Raw genomic sequence first — 14,295 nt, 5'->3', positions numbered from 1 at the left:
TTGGTCTTAATCTCCAGAGGGCTCAAGGACTCCAAATTCCTATGTTTCTCACACATCACATCCAACTTTCCAAGAAGGGAAAATGACCTTATATAGAGCAGAAATAGCAATTCAGGAAGCCATTTGGTCTACGATAAGTGCCAAGGGCTAGGGGAAGTCTTAGACTTTACGGAGGGCAGGTGACCAAAGGCATTGACATCCTTCCGAGAAGCACTGCTGAGGGTCCCTTTGCTTGGGGCTCCTTATTTTTCCTGGCAGTGGTGGCAGTAGAAAAACACTACCGTTTTACTATTTCAGACAGCTCAGTATTCAATCAAGCTAGGCTAGAAAAGCAAAGGGGAAAAAAAAAAGATACTAATAGATCATAAAAAAATACCTTTTTGGTATTTGCATTTATTTTTAAGAGCTCAAAAATAAAGTCTGACAAAATAAACTGGATTCATATTTATTTATTTATTTGTTTGTTTGTTTGTTTTAAAAATATATCTTATTGATTTTTTTAGAGAGAGGAAGGGAGAGGGACAGAGACTTAGAAACATCTAAGCAGATTACATTAAATACAAATCTTGATGATGAAATAATAAATTGGACCACTGTTCAACCTTAGATTTAATAATTTTGTGATTATTGCAAAAACAGTGCCTGGAAAATGTCCCTGTGTGACATGGAGAAGTGAGTTTGTGTGTGTGCGTGTACATGATCAATATTGGTGCTGTAGGAGAGGGAAGAAAATTGTTTATAATTTTGCCATTAAAATCATGAAGAACAGAGAAAAGGTGAGTAAGTGCTAATATATATAAAACGAGGACAAGAATGGCTTGAATATAGGAAGGTGATACAGCTTCACACCATAAATGGTACTAAACCCATGTGTACATATGGGAACATTTAACCTTATGAAATTCAATAGCTAGACAAGACAACTCCAAAATGTAGGCAACTGGACAAATGGAAAATGAAATATCTCTTTGAATAATACAATTATACTTAACTAGAGGCCCAGTGCGCAAAATCATGTGAGATCCAGGATCCAGAGTCCTGTGACTCGGTGAGACCCAGAAACCTACCTATGGCTCTGGTCCAGTGCTCCAGAGTCAAGTGTCCACCCACCCGCACGTGCCTCACCACACACACAGCCCTGTCCACCCCGCACATGCAGCCTCCTGCTCATCGGTTGTTAATGGCATAATGATGTGATGACCACAGGCTTTTTATATAATAGATAGCTGCAAAAATTTTATAATATTAAGTAGAGGCCTAGTGGATGACTTCACTACTGTGAAAGTATTTTTATTTAAAAAAAAAACACCACACAACGTAATGGAATACATAGGAAATGATAACATTTTTATGGCTTTTGGGGCAAAGGCTTTCTAAAAGTTCTAACATTTTGGAATGGTGATGGCAAAGAAATCCCTTTGATGTAAAGATATCAAAGATCATAGGGGAACTAACTGGAAAATTGCTTCCTTTTAGAAAAAGTTTCTAAGTAATTTAAAAAAATATATACATTTTATTGATTTTTTACAGAGAGGAAGGAGAGGGATAGAGAGCTAGAAACATCGATGAGAGAGAAACATCGACCAGCCGCCTCCTGCACACCCCCTACCGGGATTGTGCCCGCAACCAATGTACATGCCCTTGACCAGAATCGAACCTGGGACCTTTCAGTCTGCAGACCGACACTCTATCCATTGAGCCAAACCGGTTTCGGCAGTTTCTAAGTAATTTAAGGTATTTCTTGGAAGCTGAGTATGTGTGAATAACCTTTCACAGCATCAAATACAAAGAAATCCACCATTGAATGAATTATTTATGTAAAGTTTGAGAACTAGCTTGAAATTTAAAATATTCTATATTTAGCTCAAGTTGCATAATTACTAAGGTCTTAGGAACTATGATAATTTATATTATGTTTATATCAATTCATAGGTAAGCTTTTTGTACTTATTGATTATAAATAAATTTTCTGAGGCTTATGCATCCATACCTGGTAAGTTCACATTTTTCAGAATATTAGAGAAAACAGTGTTTATGTTATTCAAGGAAATAATTTATTAATATAATTCTCTAGAAATTTGGATAGTAACATTAATAGGTGTTTAGGAAAAGTTGTAATTTTAGAAGGTACTACAATTGTCCAAGTTGCCTAACCTTATAAGATTTTAGTGTGAAACTTCCAGACTAATACATCCATTCAGATGCCCTAAATTAAAAGTCAGTCATTTTTTGTTGTCTCCCTCTCAATGAAACAAATAGTTCACAAATATTTTGAGCTTTGGCTTTATTTCTAACAGGGTGCTAAATAGTGGAATAGTAAATGCTACCTCATTCTTGCTTACAAGGAGGTGGTGATCTATCTACAGAATGATCTATATGGACTTGTATTAAACCATTATTGTAACAGTTTTTCCAACATTGAAAACTCTGGAGAATTGGTGTGATGTAACATTCATGACCCTGGAATTAGAACTTAGGAGGAACCTTGAGGCACAGATTGTGACAGAGCTACACGCTATGAGGCTCTAGAGGTTTTTGTCAACTGTCAGTGGGTATGGAGGGATATAGTGCTAAGTGTTTTGTGAGTGAAGAGGAGGGAGAAGTAATCAATATGAATTTTATGGTCATAAGCTTAATTAAAGGATAAGGAACAGAGGAGCAGCAAGAGCATTTTAAACCTTAAAATTTAAAAATAAATGGTATGAACCGTCTTGACTTCGTGAATGCTGTGGCATATATGGAAGAGAGTAGATGGGCTGCTTTGATCCAGACCAATAAGGGGATGAACTGGAAAGTTTGGATAAGAGACTGCAGAGTAGGAACCAAGATCCTAAGCTTTTTCTTACCTATAATGTTGAATACATCACTTATAATTTTAGTCCTCTATTCTTTCAGAACATATACATTTTACTTTACAATGGTTTGCAGGGCTTAGAGAATGCTAAAAGACATTTATAGATTTAGAGGGTAAAATTAAGATAGCCTCAAAACTAAGAATTAGTAATGCTGAAATCATTGTTATGCTTCTCCTCTTGCTTTAATAAACTATATCTGTTTTGTTTTTTGTTTTTTTTCTTCTCTGCAAATTGCAAAGGGCCAGGCATATGGAAGAAAAACTGAAAGCACAATGAATATTTGTTGAATTAATGCATCTTTCTTCAGGACAGAGATTATATATTTTTTCTTTCTATGCCTCTCTATGACTCCTACTAGGATGTTTTACACACAGTGGATGTTCCATAACTATAAAGTATAGAAGTGTTTGTATGATTGGGGAACAAAAATGGCTAAAGTGAATATTACTTGGCCATACTATCTGACAAATTCTTACATTGAATCACTCAGTAATGGGTGCATTCACTGAACCCTGTGTCTACTGTGAGGACTATTAGTCTCATAGTGATTTTAGCAAGAGTTTCATGCTTTTGTATAGGCTAGCCAACTCTTACTCATTCTTCAACTCTCAGCTCACTTGTCACTTACTTTTTTGGCATTCCAGACTGGGTTGGGTACTTATCCTTTGTCTAACTGTATGGTGATTTAACTGTGTTCCTTACCAGACAGAGCTCCATAAGAGCAGAATTGAGTCATTCACCTTTATGTCCCTAGTACCAAGCCTAATTCCTTGTTTATAGATGTCGCTTGATGAAAGTTTGTTGAGTAAGTGTTTGTGGAACAAATATAATTCTAATGATGGTGTTGTCAGATATCTGGCTCTGAGCCAGAAATTTGGCTTTTAAATATTGTGTTCTGCAAACTAACTGAAAAACAAAACAAAAAAAACTACTTGGATTATAACAGTTGGGAGACAAAAGATGATTGAACAAGAAATAAAAATTGAAAAGTCATAAAAAGACAATATAAATATAAAACAAGGTGTGTATTACCATTGATAAACTCTTCAAATTGTGAGAAGACATACTTTTTATTTTATTTTATTGTGGCACAGGTTTATGTGCATCTAGTGTTTCTGTTAAAACTTTACAGTGTGCATTGAATGTGAGAGCAGGGCAACAGGGGCCTGAGAGATCATTCAGTTCAGATTCTGCTTTATGGACGAAATAAAGCCACTCGTCTTCCAACTGCTATAATTCACATAAAGTGAAGGGAGTTCCTCCAACTCTGCCACCATCAGTCTTTCCACCACATCATCCTCCCAGGCAGTGCACAGCTCGGGTGGGGCAGGTGACTGGTGGGTGGTCCTGCTCCTTCATACATACTGCCTCCCTGTGACCATCGTATGCTCTGGAGGAAGGAGTTGCCACAGTACAGGTGTTTGTACAGGACCCACACTTACAGTATATTACTAATAACAATAGTGGCTGCCATTATTGAGGACCTATGCTAGACTGATTATGTAGGTTAATGCGGATCCTCACACAACCCTGCAAGTTTATGAAATTCACTCTCTTTTTACAGAAAAGGGGAAGAAAGGTGGTGGGAGGCTCCAATATGTGGCAAAGCCAATATGTGGCAAAGCCAAGATTCCCACCAGGCCTCTCTAGTTCCCCAAATTCCATAGGTTTTATCAGATACCACACCACCATTTATTTTATTTTATTTTATTGATTATGGTCTCACATAATTGTCCTTATTCCCCCATTCCCATCCCAAATCCCTCCCTAGATATGCCCCCGCCAACCCCCGTTGTCCATGGCCATAAGTCCTTTGGTTGATCTCTTTCCCTTACCCCCCTCCTCCCTTACTTTCCCTCTGAGGTTTGAGATTCTGATCGCTGGTTCTCTTTCTCTGGGTCAGTTTATGTTGTTCATTATTTCCTCTAGACCACATCACCTTTTATAATGTAAAGAGGAGTAACCTATCAATAAACACTGAGTGGCCAGATTATTATGATATCTGAACACATAATAATCTGGCCATTCAGTATATATGTACATATATATTAGAGGTCTGGTGCATGAATTCGTGCATGGGTGGGGTCGGCCAGCCTGGCCACGGGGAGGGGACATGGGCAGTTGGCCGGCCTGCCTGCTGGTCGAATTCCTGGTTGAGGGGACAATTTGCATATTAGCCTTTTATTATATAGGATATACACTGAGTGGCCAGATTATTATGCATTCAGAGATTATAATAATCTGGCCACTCAGTGTATGTCAGATAATATGGTACATTAAAAACAAAGCATAATGCGTTCTATAGAGCTTAAATGCTTATCCCTTGTTAGATAAGTGACTAATGTGTACTATTTTTGAAAAAAAAAAATCACCCTTTTAGATTTATGTTCGTTACAGTAAGTTGGAATTACATGTAAATATGAATGTGAAAGCCCAAATTCAGGAACTTTAAAATTAGATTAAATTTAAGGCATAATATTTATTCCAAGTTTCAGTTCATATAAACTGTCTTGAAAAACCCAACATAAATAAGAAAGTGATTTTAAATCACTTTCATTGAGAGCCAAGTGGAAACTTTTATATCTGCCTGATTGTTATGAAGGTGGGTGATTGTTCTTATCAATCGAAAGAACCAACAATTGACTTAGAAGATGAATGGGTAAAATGATATACAGTTAGTGTTTTGTGACAGAGAGAGAGAGAGAGAGAGAGAGAGAGAGAGAGAGAGAGAGAGAAAGAAAGAGAAAGAGAAAGAGAAAGGGACTTAGAACATTAAATCAAAAATAAACTAAAATTGCTGGCTATTTTCTTTTAATATTATACTGATTTGATTTGTAGACTAATTCTTGATGCATATGTTTAACCCAAAACTAAAAAATCAAATGCAAAGTGGGGGCAAATTTCTATCTCCTTCCCCACCCTCAAAGAAAAAGTTAGACATATTTAACCCACACATTTCACTGAGTTGATTAAAGTTGAGTTAACCTAAATGGTTATAAAAGCTCTACCTATATAGATGATTGCAGATATTGTTATAAGGACAAGTCTTGAGTCAGGTAATTGCAATGCCACTTTGAATACACAGCTAACAAATTTAGGAATAGGAGTTTTCTTTTTAACTTGTCATGAAAATAACACTATTTTTTTTGGTTTCAGGTAACAGGATGAAGAAGTGATCTAAGAGCCTGACTTCCCACCATGAAAAAGGTAAGAATGAATGAAAGGAGCAATAGCTGTGGAAATACAAACGCATGATCACATGTTGATCACACCTTACCATTTAGTATTTTCATTTGTAAACTAGATTTTTATTTGACATAAATATACCCCCAAAAAATGTGTCTTAATTTTATGTCATCCCCTTCCCCATAAAAACAAAAGGCAAGGCATTTGTCCTATAAGATGAATAAACTTTAAGCAGCATGTGCTAATTACCATTTCTTCTAAATGTGGCTTCTCTAAAGTTTATTCAATGTTGTTCAACTTCAGAAAGTTGCAGAGTAATGAGGAAGAATCATACAGGAAATGCTGTCAATTTTATCTATAGAAAAAGTGCCATGAACCAGAGGAAACCATTCTTAAACTTAGAATAGTTTTTTTTTTTTTTAAAGTTCAGTGTAGGATGATATAATAGAAATTAAAGCATGACTATTATTTGCAGTTATTCCTTTAATAATAAAATTATTACACTGGTTTTGGTCATTAATAACACAATTGACATGACTTCCCTATGAATTTTTATGCAAGCAAAATTAGAATTTTTTCCCCCCTTAAGTCTTAGATTATAGATTTAAAGACTTGTCTAAAGCCACATAGCCAGTTAGTGGCAGAACTGGTAAATGCTGGTTTCCTGACCTTAGTTCTTCATTTTGTTTATTTTTCTCTCCTCATTACTGAATTCTATTTTATTTAATTAATTAACTTACCTATTTTATTTGCATTTACTTATATCAATAATATTTAATTTATGGGAAACTATATTCTGCAGGAAATAAAAATAAATGGAAAGGAGTAAAGTGAATTCTAATTTAGGACTGTTGTTTTTAGTAATTTTCACCATCCTGGTTTATTTCATTCCCACGGCATTGATGTCCCTCCGCGGATGCAGAAGCGGCGTGTGGCCCTGTGGTTCCAAACCTGGGCTCTGGAGTCGGACCGCCTGGCTGAAGCTGGTTCTGCCTCTCACTCAGAGTGAGAGTAGTGTTTCCCTTCAAAACATAGAGTTGTTGTGAGAACTCAGTGAAGCCTAGTTCATTTAAAGTATTTAGAATAGTGTTGATGCATGTAGTAAACATTAGATATTATGTTACTTTAATAATGAATGTTATCCAGGAAAATGAAAGCTTTGCTCTCCCAATTTAAAATACTAAAACAATTGGGCATCAACTGGGAGTTTGCTTTCCGGGGAGCACTTCTCAGTGCTCCTATGATCTCTCTTAAAAACGGTGTCAGCTCACGGTAAGGGCCATTAGGTGAGAAACAGGAGGACAGCATTTTCAATTAGAAAAAACTTCATAAACCAGGTTAATTAGCAGCTTAGTTACTAAATTAAGTTATTTTGCTTTGAAATGTAGGCATAATGCTAAAAAATTTTGTTAAATAGACTAAGAAGTCTTTTTTGAAGTGGACTTCTCAGAAAATAAGCATTGTGATGAATTTTGGGTAAATTTAAGACATGCATTAAATATGTATTAAGTATGCGAGTTTAAAACTGATCAGAGTCTTGGGAATTTGTCTTAGAAGATCTGCCAGAAACTAAGCAGCACGAAAGTAGTTTCATTTTTGGTTCTGATTATAAAAGTTGGCAGCTTTTGTTTTCCTAATCTGGTTAAACATATTCAGAGAATTAGGGACTCACGGAGTTGGAAAACATCTTTGGGATCATGTGGTCTTGTGTGTTTCAAACTTCTAACCACGGCCCCTTATTGCTCGAATGTAATCTTCTACAGAAGCCACGAGGAGCTGCTGTGCTTGTTGTGAGGGAGGGGACCAGAGCTGGGCCTAGCACCCCTGAGGAACCTGGGCTCTGCAGAGCAGGTGCACACACCTCTCCCTGTACAGGTGCAGACACTGACTCTGAAGGCGGTGTGCGCCTTGCTTAGACACTCCCTCCCAACAAACAGTGGCAGAGCCAGTCCTGAGACAAATATTGTTTCTTCTGCAGCTCTTTTGATTACACCCTATGTCTGTCGTAGTTAAGAATCTATAATTTAGAACCTTTAACAATTTAGATTCCTTTTTCTTCTCTGCCTTTATTATAGTTGTAACTGATTAGCAGGCCCATTCAACTTGATAACATGATGGGCATATCGTTTTACCAGTACAATTCCATTTGAAACTTTAATCAGTTAATTCATTATGTACCTCTTGGTCATCTCCTATGTGCTAGGCATCATGCTAAGCCCTAGGAATATCACATTGATAAATACTCCATCTTTTCCTCTTAAATATAAGAGAAATATAAAAATAGACACATAAATAAGTACTGTGCTTCTTGCAGCTGCTTACCTAGAAAGTAAAATTTGTGTTTAAAATGTTGATTCCTTTAAACATTAAATTTTAACTGTTATATAATGCTCTTTCCATGGTAAATATTACATGTATATTTATAGAAAAGCAGGGTAATTGATTTTTTATTTTGATATATTTAAAGTAAAAAAGACTATTTCTTTGTAAATAGTTTTTATTAAGTAGGTAATTCCCTTAATTGTTCTGAGTCACAAATCCCGTGGGCTGGCTGTCCCTGCCTCTTTTGGATGGCCAGGTCACTGAGAGGTTGAATAATGCTGAGAAGGGGATCTATCACTTTCAGTCTAATTCAGTGGAACCTGAAGGGGTGGTATGGAGGTGGTGGGTTGCAGATGTCCTGATAGAAATATGTCTCCTTATGTAATTACTGATGGCGAAGGTCACTGTTTACTATAACTAGTCAAAATTGTTTTCAGCCTTGAGTATTTCCTCTCCATGACTGGGCTTGATTGATTAGCCATTATCTAGACAAAGTAAAGACTTCCTTTGGCAGGGAAAATTAATTGGAGCACCAGAGACCCATGCAGCTATGCTAGGCCTCCTTCAGGGATTCCTTGCCATCTTAAAGCCTTATTCATGTTAAGAGTTCAGGGTTTTGAGGGTCACCTAGCCTCCCCACTAAGAGTGCTTGCCTATTTGTATGCTATCTTGATGTTAAATTGTGCCTATCCTTGCCTGTGACAGTAAATCAGGCTGTTTCTGTCATAGCGGGCTGTCCACCATACAATGAACACTGCCTAACCTTATTCTATGACAAGCCATGTTTACTAATCTACCAACCTTAAGGAGGGTATTTGATGCCTGTGTCTTGCTGCATGTGTCTGTGATTGTTTCTGTCTGAAATCTCACCTTATTCTTTAAGAATTCTGTGTAATAAAGTTTGTATTGAAGGCTTCTGTTTCCATAATGGAATCTCTTGTATTGGACAAATCCTTCTGCAGTAAATGAGTGTAAAGCTCAACAGAATCAGTAAGACAGTACATTGAAGGCATTGGAGAGTAACCAACATAGGACATAAGAGGGGTTATGATCCTTTATAGAGGAGGAGTTTATAAGAGTTGATAACAAATTCTCCTTGGCTTTTCCTACGAGGAGAGCATTTTCTAAATCATAACACAGGCGAATGATGCATCAAGAAGAGTGTCGTTGTTATTGAACCAAAGAGAAAGAAGACAAAACGTTGGGCAAAGTGGCTAGGACAAGAGGGAGAAATTTCTGCAGAGGAGGAACCCACAAAGTGGCCCAAATATCTGCAAATAAATCTGCTCAAGTGCTGATCTGCTCGCAGGAAGGACAAAGACTCTCCAATGCCTGGCACAAAAGGACATCTGGGTGGCCAGATAGCTAACTGGGATATTTGTAGTCGCATAATGCTGGGGAGAAAGAGAAACCCAGGGGTTGCCAAGGCAGAGGGGCATTGGTAAACAAGTGTGGGCTTTCAATGGAGGCACTGTCTGTCAAACCCAGGAGTAGGTGCTTTACCCTGGGAAAACTGAAATCGACAAGCCCTAATAGAGCGTTACATTGAGCCTGGATAGGATCAGATGATCTACCAGAATATTATTTTTCTAAATGTCAGAAAATATTGTAGAGGGCCGCCTGAGAAGGCACATGGACATCCTTTAAATTGTCAGCTGAGCTGGAGACACTGGCAGTCCGTGTCCCCCCACAAGAGGGCTGGAGGCACTGGCAGTCCAGTAACACCCCCCCAAGAGGGCTGGGGGTGTTATTCAGTTTCTGACTTACCTTTGTCCAGATGTCAGCAGGGGCTGGTCTAGATATGTAAATCCAGTAATGCTAGGGCCTAGTTAAGAATGCAGATAAGCTCCTTTGACCCTATAAAATAAACCTGCTGCGTGGCTTGGGGCTCGCTGCCTCTCTATCAGAGAAGATGGTGCCCACCTAGCGCCCAGCTATATGAATCTATTTCTGCCTCTTGGTCTCTTTCTTTCTTTAATTTTTTAATCCCCAGCTCCTCCACCCAGGAACCTGACTGTTTCCTTTTCTGTAATGGAGATGGACACAGAAAACAGAGAAACAGCCCCCACAAAATATTTAATTTTTTAGAAGGAAGATAACATTCAGAGCCTCCATCCTATTCATCATTCAATAAAAAATTACAAGACATGCTATAAAACAGGAAGAAATAACCGAAACCCAAGAGGAAAAAGACAATAATAAACCCATAGGCAATTCAGATGTTACAGTTATCCAATAGGGACTTTAAAATAGCTGGTTGATAAGATCAAGAAAATGAGGTACAAAAGAGATGAAAAGATGGGTAACTTCAACAGAAGATTGGAATCTGTTTAAATTAATCAAATGGATACTCTTGAACTGAAAAAATAAAATATTTAACGTTAAGAACTTTGGATGTTTTGAACAGCCAGATGAATACACCAGGGTTTAATAAACCAGAAAACAGGTCAAAATAAGCTAAGATAGAAGAGAAAACAGAATAGAGCATAAAAGACATGTAGTACACAAATTGACTTCAGAAGTCACTTCTCCAGAAAGAGACTTCACACTTAGGAGCTCTATGAATTGCTTTCTTTTGGACTATTGGATGCTATTGGAAACATACTTAGACACACCTAATTCCATTGCTGATGCAAATCATTTAGATGTCAAGGGAACTTAAGGAATTGAGAGATACTTTTTACTTTAATGTTAATGAAAAATCTGTTTTCTGTAAATAGTATTATTGTCAAAATTTGACAATGACTGAACAGAGTAAAATTCTGGGGAGTAGGAATAATCTGGACCAAGTTTTCTTCCTATAGGAAATAATGCAGTGCCATGAGAATGGATTATTAGTTCCGTGTTTTAGTTCTTATTCTGATTCTGGTTTTCATTTCAAAACAATTTGCATCATTAGCAGATCTCTGCCCTCTCCACTTTCTCCTTTTTTCTGGCTTCCCATTTTTTATCTGTCCAGTGTTTATGTTCCTTATCTTTTTACTATATTAAAAGTCTATAAGGTATTCCATTTCTGGAAAGTTAGGCAGAGGGCAGAATTTTTAAATCCAAATCTTTGTAATTTGCAGCATGAGAACTGCTTTACCAACCTCCATGCATCTTTGATGGGTTTTAAACTATTGTTCTAGAGACTTCCGTGCACTGCCTGTAGATTCACCCTGACACTGTTGGAGAAAAATAATATGTACTCCAACAGTAGTCTTATTGATGCCTTCGAAAAAGATAAACATATAGAAGGCAGCTTTATAAAGATATTAATGAAAAGTGGAGAGCACAGTTTATCTTTTTCCTATTCACTGATTTTCAACTAAAATTAATTAAAAGCCAATGTTTGCTATTGTACAATATTGGCTTTTTTATGTATCTGGAAATGACTTCAGACCTAGAAATAATATTGTGTTTTCTCCTTCCCTACCCTTTCACCCCAGTCTCCCTCCCCTCTCCCCCGCCACCCCCCGCCAAATTTTGATGGCAAAGAGGTTTCCCCTTGACACCCCAAAATACATGAATCCAATTGCAAATGACTGATTACCCCACAACTTTGCTAATGAGCTATGATGACCTAGTTTCTGAGGGGATGGTTTTTTTCTTGATTATAAATTTCTTTCACAGATGTGACTTTTTAAAAAATTGTGTGAAGTAGAAAGAGTGAGTGTTATTATCCTTAAGTTACAGTGAGTTGACTAAGACAGAGGAATAAGTGTCTGACCCAAGACAATAGCTAGTAAGCATTAAAGCCAAGACTCATGCCTTTATTACTATTTGGTATTGACACCCTTAGAAGGTTTGGGTGGACTGGTAGCAGATGCAGGGAACATTATTATTAAAAGTGCTTTTAGAGTATAAAGTAGGACTATGACAGCCTTAAATCCAATACTAGGTATAGAGTATACTTTTGAAAACTGTTCTAGCAATAGTGGAAGAGAGATGTTCCACGTTGCAGAAGCCTTTTACAGTATTAATCCCCAAATTCTTATGAGAAATGGTAGAAGACAAACATTTTAGGGATTTGTACTGACCTTAAAAAAGATGAAATGAATACCTGTATGTGGTTTTCAAGATCAGGAGAATGTTCTTGGAGATGTGCAATTGTGGTTTGTCCAGATTAGATAACATCTTGAACCAGAAAGGGCTGTGTAGATCCAGTTATTTAAGATGCCCACCAATAAGGCACCAGGCACTTAAGCATGTTCTACAGAGTCAAGGTCATATTGAGAGACAGTTCTCAGAATGGGTCTCATTTCTCTATGTCTTGTTAGAAGAAGAACTAAATGACTTTATTCCATTCCATCATTTTAAGAATGTTTGTAGAGTGAACAATCTTGGAAGATGGAGATAGTATATTCCTCCAGAGAAGGAGATGGGCTTGCTTATTGCCCAATAAAGATTGCCCTTAAAGAGTCAGGTTCCTTAAGCTCAGGATCCCTCTCTTACAATGTTTATATAGGAGTCATCTGGCCTTCTTTCTTTGTACCCTCTGAGAATTGGTACTTCAGGAACTAGTGCAGGAAAATTCTGGCTACCACTACTGCTGAGAATAATAAAGTCAGTTGTCTCTGATTCTGGTATGTGATGTCTTCCTTCCTCCAGCATCCACAAAAGTGTTATAACTTAAGTGTTAGATTGCAAATAGTCTTCAAAGTTCTGACAGGTCACAAGGCATCTCCCTTTGCCCTTTGTCTGGTGAAAAACAAAATCAACAACAAAACCACAGGACATTTGGAGTCCATGCATATGCAGTTTCCTGAGTCTTGTGTATTTCTAGCAGGATGATTCTGGCATTTCACAGTAAACCACTGTCTGTGGGCAGCAGATATGTAGTTGGTGGAAAGCAATCAGCAAATAATGACACTTCAATGAATTGGGGGCTTTCAGATAATTCACTGCTGCTCTTCCACTGCTGACTTCACTCCCTGTAAGGCCTGCCTTGAGCAACTTGGGATATAGGTCGGCAGTCTGAAGAGCTGCTTTTACTTTCCCATTTTATTGCTCAAAATATTAGGAAATTATCCTCACTATTCCTCACTGGGCTTGATTTTCACCCTTAGCTCAGTACTAGACTTACATTTCTGAATAGACCTCCACTTCACTTTGGATGATAATTCTTACCAACGTAACTGATTTCTATCTTTTGATTTTTTATGATGATGAACAAAAACACAACAAATAATCTCTGATGAGATTTATGCTCACTTAAGATGGGGAAGTGTTCTTTAGCATTCTAGGTTAAGAAAGGTCCAGTTCTGGGTAAGAAAGTTCTTCAAGCTTGGGGTCTCTTCCTGTTAAAAATCAATGTGATTTTTCAAGACTTAATGCTGCCCAATGACATTGACATTCATTTTATTTATATTAACTGTCCTTGGGGCTTGGGCCTTAGTTTGGTCCCACTAATTTATACATCACTTATTTTTCCACAATTCTACCCTCTCCCTTCCAATACCTCAGAAACGCACCCATTTGATTCTGGGAGTTGGTCAGTCCAGATACTTTGCAGAAGCTCAATAAATATGTGTAGAATGATTGAATGAAGGTAGTTAGTCTTTTTTTTTTTTTTTTTTTTTTTTTTACTTTTTTTGAGCTCCTCAATCTAACTAGGTCCTTGATTTCACAAATAAAACAGTACATGGAAAGAAATACTACTATTATAAGTAATATGATAATATTAATCATAATACCAAGATTGGCTATGCACTTACTATACACCAGATATTGTGTCAAGTGCTTTACATGTATATCCACATTTAATCCTCACAAAATTACTGTATGATTATTGATATTTTATAAATAAAAAAAACAGGGACACAAAGAGACTATCATTTTTTTCAAAGTCACACAGCGACAGGCCTGAGATTCTTCTGCTTTCTCAGAGCCAGAGTATCTGCTGCACATATTACATAGTTAAAGAAGAAAAGTGACCTTTTAGTTTTGGGTA

General features: G+C 37.2%; 1 protein-coding gene across 10 annotated transcripts in view; it reads left to right on the top strand.

Moving 5' to 3' along the window:
* LOC311625391 (uncharacterized protein) overlaps positions 1-14,295 on the top strand; it is a 160,843-nt gene that overhangs the window by 7,836 nt on the left and 138,712 nt on the right. For 4 of the 10 annotated variants that reach the window (XR_014795495.1, XR_014795496.1, XM_084889593.1 and 1 more), the window contains exon 2: positions 6,012-6,062. Coding sequence is in view for 2 of the 10 variants with exons in the window: in XM_084889593.1 (XP_084745719.1) it covers positions 6,054-6,062 (9 nt within the window). In the remaining 8 variants the exon portion in view is untranslated. Of the gene's footprint in view, positions 1-6,009; positions 6,063-14,295 lie in introns of those variants that run through there. The other 6 variants (XR_014795489.1, XR_014795492.1, XR_014795493.1 and 3 more) reach the window with 2 other exon arrangements.

The sequence above is a fragment of the Pipistrellus hanaki genome, assembly GCF_964339955.1.
Source record: "Pipistrellus hanaki genome assembly, chromosome: 7".
Taxonomy (NCBI): Eukaryota; Metazoa; Chordata; class Mammalia; order Chiroptera; family Vespertilionidae; genus Pipistrellus; species Pipistrellus hanaki.
This window is presented reverse-complemented; position numbering and strand designations above follow the sequence as displayed.